General features: G+C 36.2%; 1 protein-coding gene across 37 annotated transcripts in view; it reads left to right on the forward strand.

Annotated features, from left to right (window-relative positions):
* Positions 1-23944, forward strand: part of lrrc7 (leucine rich repeat containing 7) — a 160931-nt gene that overhangs the window by 50856 nt on the left and 86131 nt on the right. For 26 of the 37 annotated variants that reach the window (XR_014537425.1, XM_083565589.1, XM_083565563.1 and 23 more), the window contains exon 1: positions 3302-3900. The exons of 10 other annotated variants lie outside the window; for them this stretch is intronic. Coding sequence is in view for 25 of the 27 variants with exons in the window: in XM_083565589.1 (XP_083421715.1) it covers positions 3876-3900 (25 nt within the window). In the remaining 2 variants the exon portion in view is untranslated. Of the gene's footprint in view, positions 1-3301; positions 3901-23944 lie in introns of those variants that run through there. One more of the 37 variants, XR_014537426.1, reaches the window with a different exon arrangement.

The raw sequence follows: 23944 nt of genomic DNA on the forward strand, positions 1-23944 counted from the left end.
TTCAGGATTTCTAAGAGGATTTTTCAAATTATAGTCATAAGTGCTCACCATTTATATTGTCAGTGCAAACTACTGGTTAATTAAAACTATTTTTAATTGATTATTGAGAGTATTTTTATAATTTGCATTGCTAATGTTAGCTATACATGTATGTATGTATGTATGTATGTATAAATTTAGCAAGAGAAACATGAGAAGAGAAAATGCAATTTTCCACATAAACACAGTCCTTTTTTCAATAAGACAGCATTATATTAAGTATTGCCAATATAATTAGGCAGTGCTTAAAATAAATGTAGTATACCAATGTACATTTGCTGCCAAAACTGTTATTTTTTTTGTTTTTTATGTAAAAGTATGTCACAATTTGTTAAAATATAGAATGAACAAGTCTTACTATCCAATTGTCCTGGTCAAGTAATTTTATACAATATATTTTATTTCAGAAATAAATCATGACAAGGCATGTTATTGTCAAAGGGGTTGTGATCTTTTTCATTTGTTTTCTGACACCATATACTGAATGTTTGCTCGTCTTATTCCACAGAGATTTGCTATCAATTACATTTTATTTTTAATATAACAAAAAAAAAAGTGTGAACTGGAAAATGGTGGAAAATGTGAGGGAACAGCTTTACTTCTGATGCATGTTCCAGCATGACAATGCCCTTGTGCACAAAGAAAGTTTAATTAAGAAACAGATTAAATGAATTGGAGTGAAAGTGTTAAGTGGCCTGCTATAGAGCACGGACCTAAACCGTAGTGAACACCTTTGGGCTGAATCAGAAAATTGACTGCTGCCCCAGGTCACCTCAACCTTCATTAGTTCCTGCATTTTGTCGAATGAGCACACATCTCCACAACCACTAAAATGTAGTGAAACAACGTCCTGGAACAGTGGTGGGTGTTATAACAGAAAATAGGACTAAATGTGGAATAAGATGTTAAAAAAAAACATGAAAATTAGGGTCATGTGTCCACAAACTTTGCCATACCTTTTGTAAAACTTCCTAAAGTTGTCCTAGAAAAATCCTATTTTGATTATTTTCTGACCTTGTGATCTAGTTTATCCAGGAGCAGTTCAATAGGATTTAAAGACTGGGCAGGCCTTCAGATGACTGTTTTCTGTCTAAATAATTCTTGGATGCATGATATGGGTCATTGTCCAAATGTTGTAGGGTGAAGTTAGTTCCAGTTAGCCATAATCCGGATGGAATTGCATGGTGTTCACGTATGCAATCGTTGCCATGTTGGTTCAGTATTCCTTTCACCCGGAATAAAACTTCCCTGCTCTAAGCCAACCCAAACCATTAAGCTTCCACCTTCATGTTTGGACATCTGATAACATCTTCTCTACTGTTATTCATCTTTTATAGCATCGGTTAGAGCGAAAAAGGTCAAATGTTTAACTCATCTGTACTGGAAGACCTTTCTTTCAGTCATTCACTGTCCAATTCTTTTGTTTTTGCCCTTTAACTAGTTTGTCACTTAAACAACATGCATTTGTCTCAAATCTGATGCTGAGCTAATACACAATACACTTTGCCTGCTGTCTTTCTGTGTCAGTTGGCTGTTGTTAAGCTAATTGCTTAATTTTCAATTTAAAACACTGTGTCTGCATCTGTAATTGGTTGCATTACTTGTGGGCAACTGGTGTAAACAAGTGTGTCATTAAAGACTTTTATTTCTTTCGGGTAATCTATCACAAAACAGTTCTGTTCTTTGGGTGTTTGTTCAGTTGATTAAAAGAAAAAGTCTCTATTGTCTGAACCTGATTATTTGAAATAAATGTAATTCCTATTTATTTATTTATTTATTTATTTATTTATTTATTTATTTATTTATTTATTTATGTTGTTTTTGCTGACAATAACAATTTCCTTTTCTTTTCTTTAAGCTTCATTTACTAACCATCTGGAAAATACAGTGTTGGTACTGCTACAGTAAACTCAGCAACCCCTCTTTCTGTACTACAGGGTTTTCCTCTGCCTCTCTCTTTAATTTTTGATTAAATTAATAATACAAAATGCACCACAATTTGTGGATTACTAATCGCAATGATACAATAATAATATACTATAAATATAGTAAACCCAAAAGTAAACAATATTTAACTAATTACTTCAATAAATCTCATAGCTCTTCTATAATATATATTTGCATGAAAATACTGACATGCTTTGGCATAAGGTTATGATGTGGACTCATTATGAGTCAAGCATTCCAGATATTTATGGTGCAAGTATAAAATATAACACTATAACAAAATATAGTTAAAGTTGACTCAAATCAGGCACATCAGCTTTATGGACAAAGGGCTCTTTGCAAAACACTTCCACTTCAACCACTTCAGGTTTAGGTCCAGGGAAAATGTGTGAATATGATGGTCAGGTGTGCACATACCTTTAGCCATGTAGTGAACACTGATCAGGCATAACATTATGACCACCTGCCTAATATTGTGTTGGTCCCCCTTTTGCTGCCAAAACAGTCCTGACCCGTCGAAAATTAACAACACTAACGGCTTCAGCAATCTTAGCTACAGTACCTTGTCTGTTGGATCGGATTACACGGGTCAGCCTTCGCTCCCCACAATGAGTATTCAATGAGTGCATCAATGCATCAGTGAGTCTATGATCCTGTCGCTGGTTCACCACTGTTCCTTCCTTGGACCACTTTTAATAGAGGCTGACCACTGCAGACCAGGAACCAGACCAGTTTTGACAGCCAGTGTTTAATTCAGGATTTCAGAAATGTAACATGTGGTAAGGATTTTTTTTTTTTAATAGTAGAAAAGCTTTGTCTACACTTCTTTGGTAGGAGAAGAAGTTGAAGTGATTTAACTTTTCCCCCCCAAAAGTATACACTGCAAAAAAAAATGACCCTAGCTAGTGGAAATACTTTGGTACAATCTGGTACTTTGGTACAATCTGGTACTTTGGTGCAAAATAATCTGGAATAGAAACAAGCTTAAAATGTGTAATGTCCAAATATGTTTTTTTTTTATTTTATGAATCTTATATTAGGTTTATTGTAATTAAAATAAGACATACTAAACAAATTAGACCAGTGGTATTTTACAGATGACCTCCTTATGCATAGATTTTTTATGATTGTTTTCACGGTGTTTTTTTTTCATGATGTTAATACGATTATTTAATTAAACACTTGTCGTATGTTCTTCACGTGAATTCAGGTAGATAATGCAATTTTTTGCCATGTGCTGTACATCTGTGCAAGCCTTTTTTTTTTTTTTTACCACCGGGCGCAACTTTCCGCGCTAGTTGGTCGTTCGAGCTCTGCGCATGCGCGTCACTAGCGTCTATTTCGGGCAGCGTCGGTTTTTTTCGCTACACACCGGTTCCTCTACCCTCCTCCTCTTCCTCCTTCTCCTGTAACGGTAAAGAAGGTGGAGAAGAGGAATCGCCGCTTCGTGCGCTCTGGATAGTGCGGATATAAATACCTAAATATGGCTAAAGACGGAATTAGACTGGCTGGAGAGATCAGAATAAAGCGATAAACGCGCACGAATCATCATTATTATTATTATAATTGTGTTTTTTCTGTTTTTCATATACATGTATATATAATAGGCTGTTTGGTGCAAGGAGGAAAAAGCCTGTGGTCCATAAATTGAACGTGAACTAACAGTGTTCTACAGGGGATGAGGATGCACGACCTGATTTCTTTTCTGTAAGATGCGCATGTGATGATCGGGCTTGGTTGCAGATGATGTGGAGAGTGTTGCTGTGTTAGAGGAGGAGAGAGAGAAAAAGAGAAAGAGAGAGAGATGTGCTGTGATGCTCCGTGATCCCCCTGTTCTTCTCTTCTCAACACCTGGATTAAAAAAACACTCATTATAGGAAATTAACCCAATGGACAATTACTCGACGATTCAGTGTAAGTCCATCTCTGATTTTATTTCATTTGATAAGATTTTTCTGCACCGTTTGCATTGCATGCTGATCTTGTGCAGGCAATGCGCAAAGTGTTCACCTGTCTCATATGTCTAGTGTGTCTTTTGGTGACTGGTTGAAGCTGCAAGGCTTCAGTCCTCACTCAGGCCCTCTTACAGCTGCTCTGATGTCTTCATTATTCATATTATTCATCTTAATAAATCATTGTGGTGTATTGAACCCTTCTCTTTTCACTCAGGAAACCTTGTAGTGACAGAGTGCTGACAAGCTGCAGTGCGATTCGGACTGATGTTCCTCCAAACCATTAGGGTTAAAGGGTTTTTGTGCAGGATTTAGTTTATTTTGTCCTGCTTGATAGCACACCAAATGTAACTTTTATCGAGGAAGTGTTCGCTGCCTTACTTCTCCTTTATTTCTCTATGCATCTTATGTACAGGTGCAGCTCACAGTTGGTGTGTAAGCAGTTGGTTTACAGTATAAAATCAAAACAGAAATGCCTAAATCAGAGATGGTTAAACTAGGGCTGGTAGGGTAAAGTTAGCTCACTGATTTGGCCCAGCATGCCATAAATGACAGTAGAAAAATACCTTTTTTGAAAAACAAGCATCAAAATAGGCATCAGCTTCATGCCTCTAATCAGAGGGCACAGAATAGCTAAACTAGGCTTTTAACTTTATTGTACAATCAATTGGATAGTTTCTCATTTTACTATAAGTTTAAATGAACTAGAATTTTTTATTAGAATAAAACTGCATCAGTTCATCAGAATACAGAGTCATGTTTTCTATTTATTTATACATTTTCAATGAGAGATTAGAGGAACCATGGCAAATTTAATTGTAATATAAAGTTTGGTAATAATGCAACATTTATTTTTAGCCCACAGCCCTCGGATTTTTGATCCTTAATAGGAAAAAGTTGGGGCACCTCTGACCTAAACTCATTTGTAACCAAGTAACATCTCAGTGAGCGTAAAGACAACTTATTTTATGTAAAAACGTCTTAATTGAACATCTATATTTAGAGCAGAGTGAACGTTTGTGGAATAATGATTACAAACTATATAGTGTGTAGTCCTACAAAGTGTCTTAACTCAAGTGTACAGACAAAATATTGCCTGTAATGGGATGTGCTTATTTTAATTAATTTTTTATTTCTTTCCAAAATCAAGGTCCTTTACCAGATGCAAAGCTTAGAGCTTATGTTGGTGTCGTATAGTGATATTTACCTTGGATTATCCATTGAGACACTGCGCTACCTGATGCAGCATGGGGATTTACTCCACATATGTGACCTAATAGCAGGTGCTTTTGTGAATTTGGTCTCTCTGGTTGCCTGTGTGCAGAACTATACTCACTCTATTGTCACGTGTTGCCTAGCTTCACCCTAAGAAAGAGTGAGCAGCATATAACATTCTGAATAGATGTTATCAGATTTAGTGGCAGCAGTGTCTCTGTGAGCTATTGAAAAAGAAAAGACTTAAACAGGGAAACAAAAGGCTGAAGGACAGCGCCAGTGGACTGAGGTTTTTATGATGGGTTTTGTGGCTTTTCAAAGATAAATGGTCTTTCTTCTGTTGGCTAGCAGGGGACACTGAGTGTGAACATGGTCCAAACTACTGTACAACAGGAGAAGAAAGAAGTGTGTCTCATTAGCTTTGCACACCAGACTCATGCCAAGTGCTGTCTATTCTCTTCTCTTTGAAAAGCGTATACAGCTAGCAGGTGACGGCCCTTTTTTTTTTTTTTTGCATCTACTGATACTTGACATATGTCCAGAACTCCTGTCAGCAACTCACTCTGCATTTCATTTTATTTTTTGCTCTTTGGAATATTGCTGCTTTTCAGTGGTGAGGAATCTACAGTCAGCTTTATTTAGCAACACTTGACAACCAGAATGTCCCAGAGTGACTTCATCTTAGTGCTGTTTATCTTAAATGTGTTTTAAAGGTATACATTCTCTGATTGCTGTATACAGTATATATTATAATATGTGGTATATATTTTATCCACACAGCACAGCAGCCAATTGAGAGGGGGAAAGAGTGAATGGGAATGCAAGTGAAATAGTCTGATTTTACAGTATAAGAGGAGAAAGGATTGAAGACTGATGGGTTTTTGTCTTGTTTCTAAGGTAAAGGTTTGATTTAATTTGGTTGAAAGCTAGTAAATGTGACATGCGATAATCCACTGATTGATAATTGTACAGTTTGTTCCATTATGCAGATTTGAAGTAGTTTAGCTAGAGAATTTAGGATAACTTTCTAGTGACACACAGGTGGGTTTTCTATTTTACTTGGGGTTAGGGTTAGTTACACTCACTGTATGCTGTGCATGAATGAATGAGTTAGTAAATGATTTATTTTCATTGCCTAGTTTGTATCTTTATCAGCTTGTAAAGTTGTTTGAGCTAGACACTAATCATCCAGCTAGTGATTAACATTTTTAGTTCTTGTATCTTTCTTTCTTTCTTTCTTTCTTTCTTTCTTTCTTTCTTTCTTTCTTTCTTTCTTTCTTTCTTTCTTTCTTTCTTTCTTTCTTTCTTAATATTTCATGTTATATCATCATCTGGGGCATCTGTGTGACTAAGAATCATTGTACAGTGTATTGCAAAATGCAAAATTCAAATGTTCTCTTTTAATGAATTTTGACTAATGAGCCACAACTCTTTCCGAACTGTTAGTTACTGTATATTTTGACTAAAGATCAACAATGAGACTTTAACCCTGCAAAAAAAAAATAAATAAATAAATATATATATATATATATATATATATATATATATATATATATATATATATATATATATATATATATATATATATATACTATATATATATATATATATATATATATATATATATATATATATATATATATATATATATATATATATCAGGTCAAAGTGCAACTGTCAGACCAGAGGCTTATACTGTAAGTCCACATGCAGTGTATGAATATGAGCGTTGGTCATTTCTGAATCCATTTTTGGTTTTATTTTGTGGTCTACTGTATTAGGAACTGTTCAGTGGTGTGCTAATTGTTCTTAGCATTTGCACTCCTGAGGAAATATATATATATATATATATATATATATATATATATATATATATATATATATATATATACACACACACACACACACGTTATATTAGATTCTTAACTAAATTTAGCATAGCTAGATAAGAAACATGTACTTGAGCCAGCTGTTTACTGCTTACTGCAACAGCTCCACAGCTGTTGCAGTCACTGATAACCTGCCTTGCTTATGTGAACTTTTCACTGTGTCATGTGATAGATGTGATAGATCCCAGCTTGCAAAAATGATTAAGGAGTTTATACATTGCTGTGGTCTACCTTAGACAATAAGGAACCATCTTTTATTAGAACAACAGTAATTAGATTATTTTTATTTCTTGATTCACTGCATCTCCTGACAATCTCCTGGCCGAAAGTATTAGCTTACATTGCATAGCTAGAGGTCTTTAGATTCTCTCAAACTCTACCATCAGGCTCTTGGCACAGCCAGAAAAGCTTTTTTTTTTTTTTTTACAAAGATTGTGATACAAAGCAATAATACCAATATCAGTATATAATACAGTACCTGTAAACGAAGTTCAGGCTAAATCATATTCCTTCAGACTTATTCACCAATAATTTCTTCAGTATTTAACCAGACACCATAAGACCTACAATAAATCTGCCAGAAATGTATTACTAATTATTGTACTAATCTATTAATGTATTAATTCATCCTGTAATATTGATAACCTAAAATGCACCATAATCCATGAATATTTTATTTGATTTGGATTTGGTGGTAGAGGAGGCATACCCAGAGAAAACCCATGTGGGAACAGACTTTATTTGTATTCTTCAATCATAGTTTCTTCACCTTTCATGGGTACAGTTCCACTGCATAATTTTAACAGCCTGCATTTCTGCTTTTAATCAGTTTTCTTCTTTCCAGTTATGCTGACCAGGATGTACATTTTTTTGTGGCAGTGTTTTTGGTGATGCTCAAGATAACTTATATTCAAAAATGTAAAATGACTGTTGTAAAACTACTACTAATAATAATCTGTTCATTACTAAGAATGTTTTTAGATGTGGCTGAGAAGTATATCATATAGGAAAGAAAATGATCCATATTCTGTATATTTTGCATAGTTTGTGCATTCTCTGATTTCAACAATGTTTAGCAAAATGCAGGATGAAATTTAACAAGGGACAAATTTTAACATTAAAACCTGAACTTCTACACCATATATAGAGTTCATTACAGTAGATAAATTATTAAAAATGTATTACATTACCTACAGCAAGGTCTTTGAAACTTTTTACTTATGGATAATTCATTGGCATATGTGTGCTCTGCTCTTTGCCTTTGAACTGGTAGGTTTGTTATTCAGCTTTCCAGGCAGTAAAAAAATCCCTAAATAATTAATTAATATTTTAACAAACAAATAAAAAAAGAAACATGACCCAACTCAAGAAACCATAATAAACTTTCTTTTTTTAGGATTATAGTAGTCTAAGTAGTTTCAAAACTAAAATAGGAGTGACGTAACTTAAAATCAATTAAATGTACTGTAAGTGTGATATTTGTGTGCCTTTGCAATTGACCTTTGCTTGAGCAGTTAATGGATTATCATAGCGTACTACAATGATTTATATCTCTCAGGTGATCATGGTTGCATCCCAATATATTTTTATACATGAAAGTATCCTTATGGCACATGATCACATGATAAATCATTCATATAAAGTCATGTTCATATCCTTAAGTTGGATGTATGTTAATATTTAAACAGAGTTTATTTCTATTCACAGTTGGCATGAACAGAGGTGGGTCATTTTCTGGGTGGCTCTGTCAGATCACTGAAAGATTGAATAGAATAACTAGCATATACGCTGCATTTCATTTTGCTGTTTTTGCACTTTATTTTGTTTTAACTTCAAGAGAAAAAAAAAATTATAATCTGGATAGGACATTGCTGTAATAGCAGCTAAAACCTATATTATAACACATTTTGTTATGCTTTGTTACTGAAAAATGTTACAGAAAATCATGGTTGACAATGGGCTGCATCACATTATTGTATTATTATTTTTTTACATTATGCCTTATGTTTATTTTATAGTTTCTAGGCCATTGTAAAAAGACTATTACTGACTGTAGCCAGTCTTTTACTATATGCAGTTTCTCATCACCACTCTATAATAAATATCTATTCCATAAGATATTTAAATGGACAGTAGGCCTTTCTCATTTTAGCCACACTGTCTTCACTTACTGTCTACTTTATCAGTCACACCTACAATGTTCACTAGAGTTAGGAGACTATAGGCAATTATTTTCATGCACAATGTGTGAACATTTTCCTCTAGACCTTCACTTTCATGACCCCAGTATTGCTGTTTGGCAGATCAATGTCAATCATCCTTAATACAGCAGTCATACATATTAATATTAATATTAATTAGTGGTGGTCCTGATGCACTCTAATTCCATTGTAGAGAGTGCTGATAGATCTGTTGGTTTTTTTTATTTTTTATTTTTTTTTACATTTATACAGTTTACACTATTAATTATTTTGCAAGTGTGTGATAAAGTGTTCATGTAAATGTAGATTGAAGGCAGTGGAAAAGGTTTTGTTATTCATTTAAATGTGAGTGTGCTGATCTGTTTGTGTTGGCTTGGCTTCTCAGATGCGAAGTTTTTGCATTTTGCCCTACACATAAAACACGTTCTATTCCTGTTTCTATCATAGTGTTCTCAATATACAATAATTGTGTGTGTGTGTGTGTGTGTGTGTGTGTGTGTGTGTGTGTGTGTGTGTGTGTGTGTGTGTGTGTGTGTGTGTGTGTGTTGTAGGTGTGTGTGTGTGTGTGTGTGTGTGTGTGTGTGTAGGTGTGTGTAGGTGTGTAGGTGTGTGTGAATGTGTCTGCTGTAGAATTAGACTATAAATAGGCATTGCTATTTATAAAACAGTGCTACTAATGAGCAGACAAATTTGGTTCAATGGTGATTTTAACTGTTCTTTCTGGTCCAATTAAGATCACTGACATTTGAAACATAGTTTTTTATAATGTTTTATCACATTACTGCTATATTTTTCATTTTTACTTGGTTATATAGGTCTTGTCCTGGTACATAAAAGCTGCTTTGTGTACAATATATGGTATATGGTTTCAGTGCTGGGCCCTGCCAGACGCTGCATTTCTCCTTCACTGGCATTTATGACTGTGCAGTTTCATTCAAATAAGCTTTTACAATTTTGCTGTTTTAATCCATCTCTGAGATTAGGGGCATTAATGAAGGCCTATTAGGCTTGGTATGAGGAGTGATGTCATATTTGGCTCAATATGACAACATCCTGTGACAACACTGCAGATCAGCGACATATATTACTTTAAAGTTGGTGCAGGATTAAACCTAACTCAAGTGAACTCTTAGGACTATTTTTAGTAAGTTATTTCCTGAAGAAACTCTAAAAGCTACAATGTGATCACTTACCCTTTTTTTCCACAATCAAGCATGATTTCTGTGTGCATGATTCTGTGTGCCATCGAGTGTGTTTTTTCTTCAGTTTTTTTAGGTTGTTTACAGTGACTGAAATCTCACAGGGAGTTTACATAGACTGTGTTTCTTTATATTCCAAAAGTTAGAGTTTAACATCCACATTTTAGGCCATTTCCTTTCAAACTGCATTTATATAGAGCTGTATGCAGATTTATATGCTAATCTGTCTATAGACAGGCTAATATTGATTGAAAACAAGTGCTTACATTGATTTTCTGGTGGACCCATTTAGGGATATTAAAACAGTCAAGCCTGACCTCAAGCACACAACTTTTTGCAGAATACATCATTCTGTAGTGAAGTCTGAGTACTGAGCACTGACTGAATTTTGGTATTAACTTCCCACTGTACAGAAAAAACTCATCTCTGAATGTCTATCATCACAAATGATGAAATAGTTAGCTGAGGCACATTTTGCTGATTGAATTCGCCGATTTAGAAACTCTTTAACTATAAAATATGCACAATTATATATATTAGTTTCATGTGATTTATCATCTAAAAAGTCTTTGATCTTCTCGAAAAAAATATTCATTTCCCATTAGTACAGAGCAACAGTTAGAATTTCATGTTCAGAAGTAGAATTTCATGCTCCCTTCAATGTAGTGTTCTTTTAAGATTGCTGTTTGCAATTTTTTTAAACATTATTTTCATCCATGTATTTTTGCACTGGCTAAAATAAATCAGTCCTAGGTGTAAAAAATGTGAAAGTTTATTCATGTTGTCCAGTGATGGACTTGCATCCCATCTGGGGTTTCATACCAAGAGAAAGTGCTTGAGTGTAAACTAAACTCCATAGAAAACCACAAATGGATAGGAATGTAAAGGTAAAAATCATTACATTTCTCTTTTAACCACTTGAATCCAATCAATGAATTCACACATAAATTGTAACTATTGACCTTTTTTCTATTTTTTACTGAGTGCAAAGTCTAAAGAAGTTTACGTGTAGCCAAAAAAAAATGCATGACCAGTTAAATGCCAACGTGCTCATGTTTTATGTAATATTAATACCATATAGGAAATATATCAGTATTTGAATAGCTTTTTAACCTGAGGGCAGACGAGTTATAGTGTTAAAATGTAAATGCCATCATTTTCCATGATGGTGGGGACCAATAAAGTGTGTGTGTATTATAACTTCCAGTTCCTTTTATTTTGCAGTCAGTCTTTCTGAAAGTACTGCAATGCCATGCGCCCCCCCCCCCCTTTCTTTTTTTTATTTCCTCACAATTATTTTAATGGTCTTATCTTGTTTGGCAACCTGCTAGTAACAATAGGCCCATTATAGAGAAACAATCTTGGGAGTAACAAAATACATTACATGCCTTGCTGTGCTGTACCCATCAAGCTAAAAAATAAAAATAAAATAAAAAGCTCATTAGAAACTGCTCTTGATCAGACTTTTTATTAATATCGCCAGAAAAGCAGGAAACTCATAGAATCTGTTTGCCTTCAGGAGGCAACTATGGTAAATAATTTAACAGCAATTATAATGTGAGTCATAATTTCTGCATAATTTACTGAAGCATATACATACTATACCGTCTATACTAGTGCTGCGACTGTGCTGTTAAAAATAACCTACCCTTATAAAATGGGTGAAAAATGAATGTGCTAGGGGCAAATCTTTATGAATGGTGTGCATTAAGGAGCAGTGTACTTGTGTTTGTGAGAGCCTCTCTCTCTCTCTCTCTCTTTCTCTCTCTCTCTCTCTCTCTCTCTCTCTCTCTCTCTCTCTCTCTCTCTCTCTCTCTCTCTCTCTCTTCTCTCTCTCTCACTTGTGTGTTTGCCATCCTTGCTGTGTTCTTCTGTCTCCAGGGGTTTATGGGCTTTGCACCCTGCCTCCCTGGCAACACCTGATCATGCTGTTTTATTTCAGCCTATTTGGTGCTGCGTAGAATATAAAGTGTGCAGCGAAAGATAAGTTATTTCAAGCCTTTTTTTTCCTGAGCTGGTGGCAGCATTATTTCTGTACAAGTGTGCAGCTGCTAAACATATTAAGAGGGCACTGTATCTTTTTTCCCTACTTCATGTGTTCTCAGTCCATATTGCATTTACTGTACATGGATGCATTTCTGCCAGCCGCTACTGATATAAATAATCTTATAAATAAAGGAATCCCAACATCTTCCCAACATTGTTTTAAACAGTGCTTTTTGTAATGTATGATATATTAGCATCTAAGCACTGTACAATGCACAAAATGTCCCATTTGGGACTGATCTCAAGTCTCCCATTTGGCTTGTGTAGGAGAGCACATGGACTGAATTCTGGTTTGTATGAGTCAGCAGAGTCACTGAGTCAGAAGGGATTACCTTCTTCTTGTGCAAGCCCCTTTTGAATTGAGATTTCGGATCATTTTTTGCAGTCATTAGTCCCTTTCTTTTGTCACATGACAAAAAGCGTCTTGATCAGACTAAGCCTAATTGCTGACCAGTGCCAGTTCTACTAATGGAAATTGTTATCGAAAATTTGAAATCGGTTAGTGACATTTATTTAATTCTACTAATTAATTTTTTCTAAATGCTATATTCATGTTAACACTAATGTAAATACTTAACCAGCAAACACAAAAAGATGACTTTTCTGTGCAGTCGTAAATTGTTTTTTTTCATGAAATGATTTGCGAATCGTGGAATGTAAGCTGTAGCAAAAGAGATGTGAAATGCATTAACATATTTGCTGAACTTGTTTATTTGTAGTACTTTAATTTAACAGTGAATGAAAAAAAAATTAATAGTCTAAAAAAAATAACAGTTGTATTTCACTGTTAAAGCTATTAAGAATTTTAATGTCTGGATTTTATATTGTACATGTGCATGTCTGAGAAAACCTGTAGGACACTGTTGAATTCTATCAAAGTTTTTGACACATTTTTTTTTGTGTTTACTTTTTAATCTTCCCGTAAAGATTAGGTTGTCTAAAGAGTCAGTTTGCCAAATGCCACAGTAGAAACAGTCACTTTGCGTAAAGATTTATAAGACCTTGCTAGCAAAATACCTGATTTGCTCAGTTTGTGGTTTTGATTCAATTGGCTAGCTTAAACCTGATCAATTTAGTTTATAATCTGATAATAATTGTCAAAATGTCCACAGAGCTCCTGCACCACAGTTAAAATGAAACCTATAGATGCAGTTTTTTATCTTTTCACTGTTTGGAGTAGACAGAATTTTGAATTCTAAAAAGTTATTTGTGGTTTTGATGGGAAATGCTAATTCTAATGCTAATCCTAAAATAAAATTCAGTTTATAGCGTACATGAATTCATATTTCAATTCTTATTGTTTTAGTATCATATATTATATTGTATATTATATTATACTTAAAAATGAAACAAGAGAACTTTCTGCATTCCAATAAAATATTTTTTTTTTTATCAAATTCATGAGGCTGGTATCTTGAATTGAATGGAGTTGGGACAGCAGTGTGTTGTTTTGTAGTTCATCTGTACACCAAAAAATGCTGTTCAGATTTTTCTGTAGAAACCAGCTATTTCTGAATCTGAGGAGATAAACATCTTCAAGTGGTGTCTCCAAGTTTTCATCTCCTTATTATGACAATTCTAAAATGATGTAGTGTGTACACGCTGAAAAACTGGTGAAATGACAACATTTAATTCCGATCTGCAAATACACTGTAAAACCAATATAGCAAAGTGGTTTTCTATGCACTCCTACTGAAAGGATGAGCAGTGTTTATCAAATCTTAAATTTAGCTTCTTTATCTCTTTTGCTTGTGTGAGTTCAGTGGCTTAATGCAAGTGCTGGGAGTGTTAAATTAGCTGAAAGAAATGCCTCATCTTTTGTGTGTGCGTGTGTGTGTGTGTGTGCAAGACATTATGTAAGTCACCGGTTACACACAGACTGATCTCTTGTATGTACAAATGGTGCGAGACATTTCGTTTTTGGAAGTTTTCCAGCAGAGCCATTTTTCAGACGCCTCCCATTATTTCCTTAGTGATTTATTTCTTGTCCATAGTTGTAAGCAATATATGAATACAGAACTGTATGCGGTCCATTACCCATGCACAAGGAAATGCTCCTACCGTATAAACTGCCCACTATTTAATTACTTTTTACAAGGGCAGTTCGAACTCACATCTTATTTGAATTTCATGAATGGTGCATAAGCAGATCAATGAATTCCGGTCCATTTCCGTTGCCTCCGGAACGATCTCCGCTGTTCAGTGCTGTTTCTATTGCAGTGCTTTATAAAACTAGGCAGGATCATTGTTTCTGGAAGCAGATTTATGGAACCTGGCTGATGACAGGGTTGTAAGCCAGCTGCTCATCAGCCCGTGCCTGTAGCACATGGGCTGTTTGTTGTCCAACATGGACGTGATTAGCATTGCCAAGAGATCATATGTCTTTTTTCTTTCATCCATCTTTGATTTTTAGATGCACCCAAGCAATTCATAACACTTTCTCACATACAAATGTTGCATGGTCAGATGGTCAGGAGATAAGTGGTGTGCAGCATGTGAACTGTACCCAACAGTGATTTGGTACATGTGCTGAATCCTAACATGGCCCCTGATGGTCTGCTGTGACTGTGAGTTCACAGTAACAAGTTCCACGAGTGAACTTGTCTCTGTGGAAATCATGTCCTAAAGCAGTTACAGTGCCAGTTCCAATGACAGGTGAGAAGGTGATGTTATACTGGATGACAGAGCTACAGTACCTGAGGAATTACAGTATTTCTGGTATTACAATATGGCATCCCTGTAGTGCTTTTTTTTTCTTTTCATAATAAGGTACATGTAAAGCCCAATTATATTATGCAATTTCTTTTATGCTATTATGTTATAACAATCTAAAAGCTTTGTCCATGTTTGTAGAATAGACAATATATCTGCCTGTTAAACAAAAGACTAGGGTTCAATTTTCTGACTGGAACCCTAAGAAGACAGAGCACTTTAAGTGTCAGCCCAAAGTTTGAATAAATGAAAGCGTTGTGCCATTAAGGCCATTTGGCATAAAAAAAAAAAAATGGAAAAAAAAAAGTGCGAAAACAAATATTTCATAGTTTAATGTTGACATCCTTTAAGAGACTGCACCAACTTTCGAGAAGCTTCTGCTGCAAAGGCAAGATGGCAGCATAATTGTGTTCTATTTACTGCATTGATGTTACAATATTATTAGTAATATTTATTGGTTGATTTGATTCAGAAATTCAGACCCCCTATGCCTGTATGGGTGCAGTCTGCAAGAGTGCAAAGACTTCCAAGAGTTATCAAGTCAATGGCTCTTTTATAATATTTTTATTAATAAAATATTTGTGTCCTGAATCTGTCTCCATTAGCACAAGCATCCCCTGGGCCCTAAGCTCCATATAGGGAGATATGACTCCCTTGCTTCAAGGTGAATCCCTATCATCGACATTTTTGTCCAAACCTTCAAAACATAAGTGTTGTGCACAGCTCACACCAACTCTTCTAATCACTTTAAGCATGTGCACCCTGTTTCTCATTGTTTTAACCAATTTGATAGAGCAAGGCCAATCTATAGTCATGGTCGGTTTAAAACTTGACCAGATCGATTAAAAACTTTCCTGTTCAGTCCAGTATAAATAAAATGGTGAAGTTCAATGCAAATGGTTGCATACCCTAAGAGCAATATACATGCAAACATAATTTATTTACATTTATGGCATTTTGGCAGATGCCCTTATCCAGAGCGACCTAAAACTGAGCAGGGGAAGGGTCATGCTCAAGGGCCCAGCAGTGGTAGCAGGATTTGAACTTGTGACCTTCTGATCCAAAGTCCAATACCTTAACCACTAAGCTACCACCTCCTCGTGGTACTATTTATACCTACAACATATTTACAAAGAGTCTATGTTGAGAGGTAGCAATCACGAAAAAGTCACAGTGAGTCCTGAAAGGAGATTTTTCATTTTTTCTATTTTAAATATACAACTCTCTCACTGACAGGTTTTTCACATTTGCCAACAAACACCCAACCCAACCCAAAGACAACTATGTAAATAATTAAATATGAACTAGCAGCTATATATTTCTTGAAATGAACTGAAACAAGAATATTGTTTAAACCATGTCTGTATCTGTGATTTGTGTTGTTGTTGGTGGTGTTTTTCGATGTTTGCTCTTTTATAGCTTGGTAATGGTCACTACCACTTATTAAGAGTATAGTTTACAAATAAAATCTATATCTCTTTTATTGCATTTTGTGTAAAAATGTGCATATCATTAATAACTTACCTCAATTTTACTTACTTAACTTACCTCACTTAACTCTGTTGTGGTTTTTGAATTGTTCTATTGTTACAAAATACACTCTTATTTAGTTTATTTAGTGAGTTTTTGTCTTTCATGAAAGCACAAGCTGTTATTAAATTAAATTGACTGTGCATTGACATAGTCTAATGTCAAGCTACTGATGTTTACTGAGCCACTGTTGTGAGGTCTGATTTCCATGAGTGGTGGCAATATTTTTAGTTTCTTGTCTCATCCCTACATGTAGCTAATCATTTTTTGCATTCCTTTTGTTGCTCTCACATTCTAAGAGCAACCACAGCCTGAAAGCAGAACTGACAGATCACAACACCAAACAAAAATTTCTAAACAAGCTAAAGCTGTAATGCTTTGATTTTATATAATACTGTAATATTCTGAAATATTTTAATATCTATGGAAGTGCATTTAAGATTTTAACATGTACATAAATATGTACATTTAAGTATCCCTGCATTAGTCAAAGCGCGGAAACTCCTTCTGATTCCTGCAGACTCGTGTTGCTGTTATGAGCAGGGTGGATTTCAGAAAGCCTCTGCGACGTGTGATTTGTGTACGTGTCCCTTCATCACTATCTGTCCCACATGCTGAGAGGCAGCAGTCGTGCCGTGTTAGAGCACTCATAGCCATTGAGCCGAGAGAAGAGGAGAGAATGAAATCAGGAGGATGCTTCTTGCATGGCTAGTGTGCCATTGTAAGGATTGTTGAGCAATTCGGCACTCAGCCTTGTGCTGTTTCTTCACATTGATGGAAAACTTGAGCACCATTTTTTGGATGTTTTGATCTCAACTGTTTTTGTTTTGAAGGTTCATTCACACTGATGTTAAATATGGTGACTATACAGTGAATTGCAGAGTTATTGGCACAATTTAGGATAAATGGGGAGGGTTGCGTTAGAAAGGGCATCCAGCGTAAAAACGTGGCAAATCAAACATGCAGATCATGAATACGGATGATCCGCTGTAGCGACCCCTAATGGGAGAAGCCGAAAGAAAGAAATCCAGATTTCCCCTCAAAGCACAGAGCATGAAAATTTTTATTAAAGTCAAACATTTTAATAATAGTTCATAATATCAGAAATATATGTGCCAAAGATTGAACTCTTAAATTCAGTATCATGCAATGTATCTGCACTCAGTCCCCAGAACAAAAGACAAGAGACTCAAGGCTGTTGACTTGCACATTATCTTCTTCTTCTTCTTCTTTCGGCTGCTCCCATTAGGGGTCGCCACAGCGGATCATCCGTCTCCATACGACCCTGTCCTCTATATCTGCCTCTTTCACACCAACTACCTGCATGTCTTCCCTCACCACATCCATGAACCTCCTCCTTGGCCTTCCTCCTTTCCTCCTACCTGGTGGCTCCATCTTCAGCATTTTTCTACCAATATAATTCATGTCCCTTCTCTGCACATGTCCAAACCATCTCAATCTCGCCTCCCTCACCTTGTCACCAAAACATCCTACATGTGCTGTCCCTCTAATAAACTCATTTCTAATCTTGTCCATCCTCGTCACTCCCAACGAAAACCTCAACATCTTCAGCTCTGCTACCTCCAGCTCCACCTCCTGTCTTTTACTCAATGCCACTGTCTCTAATCCATACAACATCGCAGGTCTCACCACAGTCCTATAAACTTTCCCTTTCATTCTTGCAGATACTCTTCTATCACAAATCACTCCTGTCACTCTTCTCCACCCACTCCACCCTGCCTGCACTCTTTTCTTTACTTCCCTAACACACTCTCCATTACTTTGCACTGTTGACCCCAGGTACCTGAACTCCTCCACCTTCTCCACCTCTTCTCCCTGCAACCGCATCACTCCACTGCCCTCCCTCTCATTCACACACATGTACTCTGTCTTACTCCTACTGACTTTCATTCCCCTTCTCTCCAGCGCATATCTCCACCTCTCCAGGCTCTTCTCAACCTGCTCTCTACTCTCACCACAAATCACAATATCATCTGCAAACATCATAGTCCAGGGAGACTCCTGTCTGACCTCGTCCGTCAACCTGTCCATCACCACTGCAAACAGGAAAGGGCTCAGGGCCGATCCTTGATGCAGTCCAACCTTCACCCTGAACCAGTCTGTCGTACCTACTGCACACTTTACTGCCGTCACACTGTCCTCATACATGTCCTGCACCACCCTCACATACTTCTCTGACACACCTGACTTCCTCATACAATACCACAACTCCTCTCTCGGCACCCTGTCGTACGCTTTCTCTAAATCCACAAATACACAATGCAGCTCCTTCTGTCCTTCTCTATACTTCTCCATCAACATCCTCAAAGCAAATAAGGCATCTGTGGTGCTCTTCCTCGGCATGAAACCATACTGTTGCTCACAGATGGTCACCTCTTCTCTCAGTCTGGCTTCCACTACTCTTCATGGTGTGACTGATCAACTTAATTCCCCTGTAGTTACTGCAGGTCTGCACATCTCCCTTATGCTTAAAGATCGGTACCAGCACACTCCTTCTCCATTCCTCAGGCATCCTCTCCCCGTCCAGAATCCTGTTAAACAATCTGGTTAAAAACTCCACTGCCATCTCTCCTAAACATCTCCACGCTTCTACTGGTATGTCATCTGGTCCAACCGAATTTCCATTCTTCATCCTCTTAATCGCTGCTCTCACTTCCTCCTTACTAATCCTATCTACATCCTGCTTCACCAACTCCACATCCTCCAACCTTCTCTCTCTCTGATTTTCCTCATTCATCAGCTGCTCAAAATACTCCCTCCATCTTCTCAACACACTCTCCTCACTAGTCAACACATTTCCCTCTCCATCCTTTATTGCTCTAACTTGCAGTACATCCTTCCCAGCTCGGTCCCTCTGCCTGGCCAATCGGTATAAATCCTTTTCTCCTTCCTTAGTGTCCAACCTCTTATACAGTTCCTCATATGCCTTTTCCTTGGCTTTCGCCACATCCCTTTTTACCTGCTGCCGCATCTCCTTGTACTCCTGCCTACTTTTCTCATCACTCTGTCGATCCCACTTCTGTTTTGCCAACCTCTTTCCCCTAATGCTCTCCTGCACTTCCTCATTCCACCACCATGTCTCCTTGTCTTGCTTTCTATTTCCAGATGTCACACCAAGTACTTTTCTAGCTGCCTCCCTCATCACTCCTGCAGTAGGTCCCCAATCATCCGGCACCTCTTCACCACCACCAAGCCCCTGTCTGACCTCTTCCCTGAACCTCACACTACACTCTTCCTCCTTCAGTTTCCACCATCTTATTCTTCTTTCAAACCTTACTTTCCTCCTCTTCTTCTTCGCCTCCAAAACCATCCTACAGACCACCATCCGATGCTGTCTAGCTACACTGTCCCCCGCCAACACCTTACAGTCTCCAATCTCCTTCAGGTTGCATCTCCTACACAGAAGATAATCCACCCGTGTGCACCTTCCTCCACTCTTATACGTCACCCTATGATCCTCCTTCTTCTTAAAATACGTGTTCACCACTGCCATTTCCATCCATTTAGCAAAATCTACCACCATCTGCCCTTCCACATTCCTCTCCTTAAAACCATACCTACCCATCACCTCCTCATCACCTCTGTTCCCTTCACCTACATGGCCATTAAAGTCTGCCCCAATCACCAATCGTTCTTTCCTAGGTACACCATCTACCACTTCATCTAATTCACTCCAGAATCTTTCCTTCTCCTCCATCTCACAGCCAACTTGTGGAGCATAGGCACTGATGACATTTATCATCATCCCTTCAACTTCCACCTTCACGATCATCACCCTATCAGAAACTCTCACCCTATCAGAAACTCGACTTGCACATTATGATACATAAAAATATATAAAATATCATAAATACATATTTTGTAATAAAAATGCATAATCAAAATCAAATAATCATCATAATCAAATAAAAATACATAATGACTTAAAATATTATCAAGCATACCTACTGTAAAATATATTGCCGGTCCAGTTATGTATGTTTTATGGCTGGTTGTTAAAGGGTTCTTGTAAAAATTAATGCTATCCTGACATGGTAAGTACCAGTATCATTTTGCCTAAAACCCAGTTATAACTTGTAATATAAAGCTTTCGACAAGTTGATGTTTTGCCCCTTTCGCAAATATATTTTTGAAAATATTTTATTTATCTCTGCATTTTGGCTTCCTGTGCATGCAGAACAGTATTTATTTTGTCCCATTTTATAGAAGGCTTTGAAGTTTTTCCCATTTTGCCTTTACAGAAGATTGGAGGTTATTATCGGGCTGGTTGGGTCTGAATCCCGGATAGTATATTTATAAAGTTTGTTTTGGTGTCATGTTCAGGTGAACACATTATTTTGTCCTTATTGTGTATAATGCATACACAGTCTGTTTTAACAAACCATTCTGACAATAGAGATTACTGATAAGACCCAATTTGTAATATCCAGACATATGGATATAAATCTTTGTGTTTTGCCTTTTTTATTTTAAGGCTTATTTAAAACTCTAAATAGGATGAAGCAGTTTAAACATTAATTAAAAGGTGTTGTGTATAACTGTTTGTGACAAATGTTAGTACCTAATTGGCTTGTGTGCACATGTAAGCGAGTTTAAAAACGTCTTTCTTGTTTTCATTGAGTGGGGATATAACACACAAGTTCTAAGAACAAGTAAAAAAAAGAAAAAAAAAAAGAAAAAGCTGTTTTAGAGAATATTAGTTTGAGTGTTTATTTGGGTTTTTAGTTTGGAACCCTGCCCAAATACTGTGATCTTTTGAAAACAGATGTCCACATCCACAAACATGTTCTACGTGGACAGGTGAATCAAGATCCCTTTACAAGGGTTTTGGTGCTTTTTTCAAGGTAAACACCACAATATTTTTTTAAGGCTGCTGATCATATTGCTACCAGTGCTTTGTAAAAAAAAAAAAAACATCTGGCCTGCTTAAAAAAATCTCAAAATTACTTTTTGTTTGCGTAATTGTCTAATTGCGAAATTGCATAATTGCGTAATTTTGTCTGGTTTTGTGCTCATTTTTATAAACAGTGCAAGTAGATCTCAAAGGTATTGTTAATTTTTGTTTGATCTTCTCTGTCTTTTCTGATATTCTTAATATTTCTAAGCCAAAAATTTAAGATTGGCCTATCACCTGCCCAGTCATACTGCATTTCGTGATATAGTTACAAAATGTAATCTATTGATTCGTGTTAATAGTGTTTATTATTCATGTGAATTAGGACGACTTTCTATGTAATGTATTTCAGTAGGAAGTATTTTTGGCGGTTTCACCAAATATTTTTTTCTGCCACTGGATACCACAGACACTGTATTGTTTTTTCATGTTTGTTATAGAGCTTTTAATCTTCAAGCACCATTACTCCACATGTATTCAGGAGATTCTATCTAATTTAAAATCTATATCTAATTAGAGACACGCACGTTTATTACAGTATAACTGTAACCTTTACCCTTACCGTATATTTTCTGCCTTATTCTCTGATAAAAATGGGGGAAAAATATTACCATTGACATTTCGGTCAGCATTAACCATGATCCTCTTGCTTATTTGTTGCTTTGGAGACAGGGCCAGACAGAGGCAGTCCTGCTGAGTGACACGAAAATAGAGGGACATTTGAGTGTCCATGAACACGAATCAGTAGATGAAAGTTTGTGAGTATATGCTGTGAGACTGTATTGCTATCACACAAATGTTGAATGCGCCTTTTAAAGTGCATTCCATTAAAACGCTCCATCAAAACAAATCATGTTCCTTTTTCCAACAGCACCTTTTGCTATTTAAAAAAATTTTTATTTGTCATTTGTAAAATGAATGAACAACTTGAACAAGATGTCCTGAGCCGTGTCCTCTCACACACTCTGATGTGTTTTCATGACACTTAATTGTAATGTGGAGTGCACAGGAAAAAGCTCCACTATTTCCCCTAACATCCACTTAAACATTCACATTTATGGCAGATTTTTATTTTCAGACTAAAATGTTACCGTATCATTTTTAGTAACTTGTGAAAATAGTCTATTTACGCCGAGAGCACATTCTCAGTCGGTGTCGTCTTTATCCTGCCATCATTCTGTTAACACAGTTTATTTCCTCTGAACCCATTTCTTCACTGATGGCTCACTCTAAAACAAAGAGTTTCCAATGTCGTGATGAAGTAGATTATAGCAGTGTTTATGGACTAGTCCACACAGATACTTATCACTCTGCTATGATGTGACCATTACTATCCAATCTGCCTTTACTTGGCTTCTTGTTTCCCAGCAACTGGTGTCTCTGTCACTGCTCTCAAACTGAAAGCTCGTGTCCTCACTTTTGGAGCATTTCCACTGAATCTTATTTAAGTATTAGAGATGAAACCAATCTGATACCCATGATGGGTTGCTGGTCTGATTGTTGATAAGATACCAGAGAAAGGAGAACAAATTCATTTTGATCCTGTAACAAATATAGCTTGGAATATCATTGCTTGAATTGCTTGTAGCATGACAGAAAAATTGCTTGTAGATTAGCGGTGTAAAGCAGGTTAAAGGTCACATGATTACAGCAGTATCCACATGACCTAATGACCTAGCAACCAGTCAGCTGTTTACTAAAGCAGATGTGTGGGAGTTGCGATAATGTCAGCTATGTGGAAATATGGGAAAGGGTTATTGATATTTTTCTGTTGTGGTCAATTTTATAATATTATTTATAAAATATATATTTCATTGTGCATATACTTAGCATTTAAATATAATATATCTCTAACAGCGCATACATTATGAATTTTAGAGGAATGTTTATAGTAAATTATACATATATAACAACTAAATGCTCAGATATGATTGCTTAGGAGGTATGTATTACTTTCCTATAACAGAACAGGTAGTAACGTGACTGATAGGGTTAAATTAATGCACACATTCTAATCATGCATGTTTCTATGGTAACAGCTCATACACATCGCTTGTACTGCAGAACCTTCACATGATCTAAGACTCAAAATAATCAGATTTCAATAAACATTTTTTTTTTTAACAAAGTAGTTCTTAGAATTGTTGATGTTTTAATTTGCATTTTTGGTGACATTTTGTGATGTTTTATGGAAAGAGCCTTGGTTGTAAGCCCTCTCAGTGTCATTACGCTTTCTATTTCCTTTAGTTTCTTAATAATATGACAGGCAGGGTTTTGTGTATGTGTGTGTGTGTGTGTG

This window comes from Silurus aristotelis (genome assembly GCF_946808225.1).
Source record: "Silurus aristotelis genome assembly, chromosome: 2".
In the NCBI taxonomy this organism is placed as follows: domain Eukaryota; kingdom Metazoa; phylum Chordata; class Actinopteri; order Siluriformes; family Siluridae; genus Silurus; species Silurus aristotelis.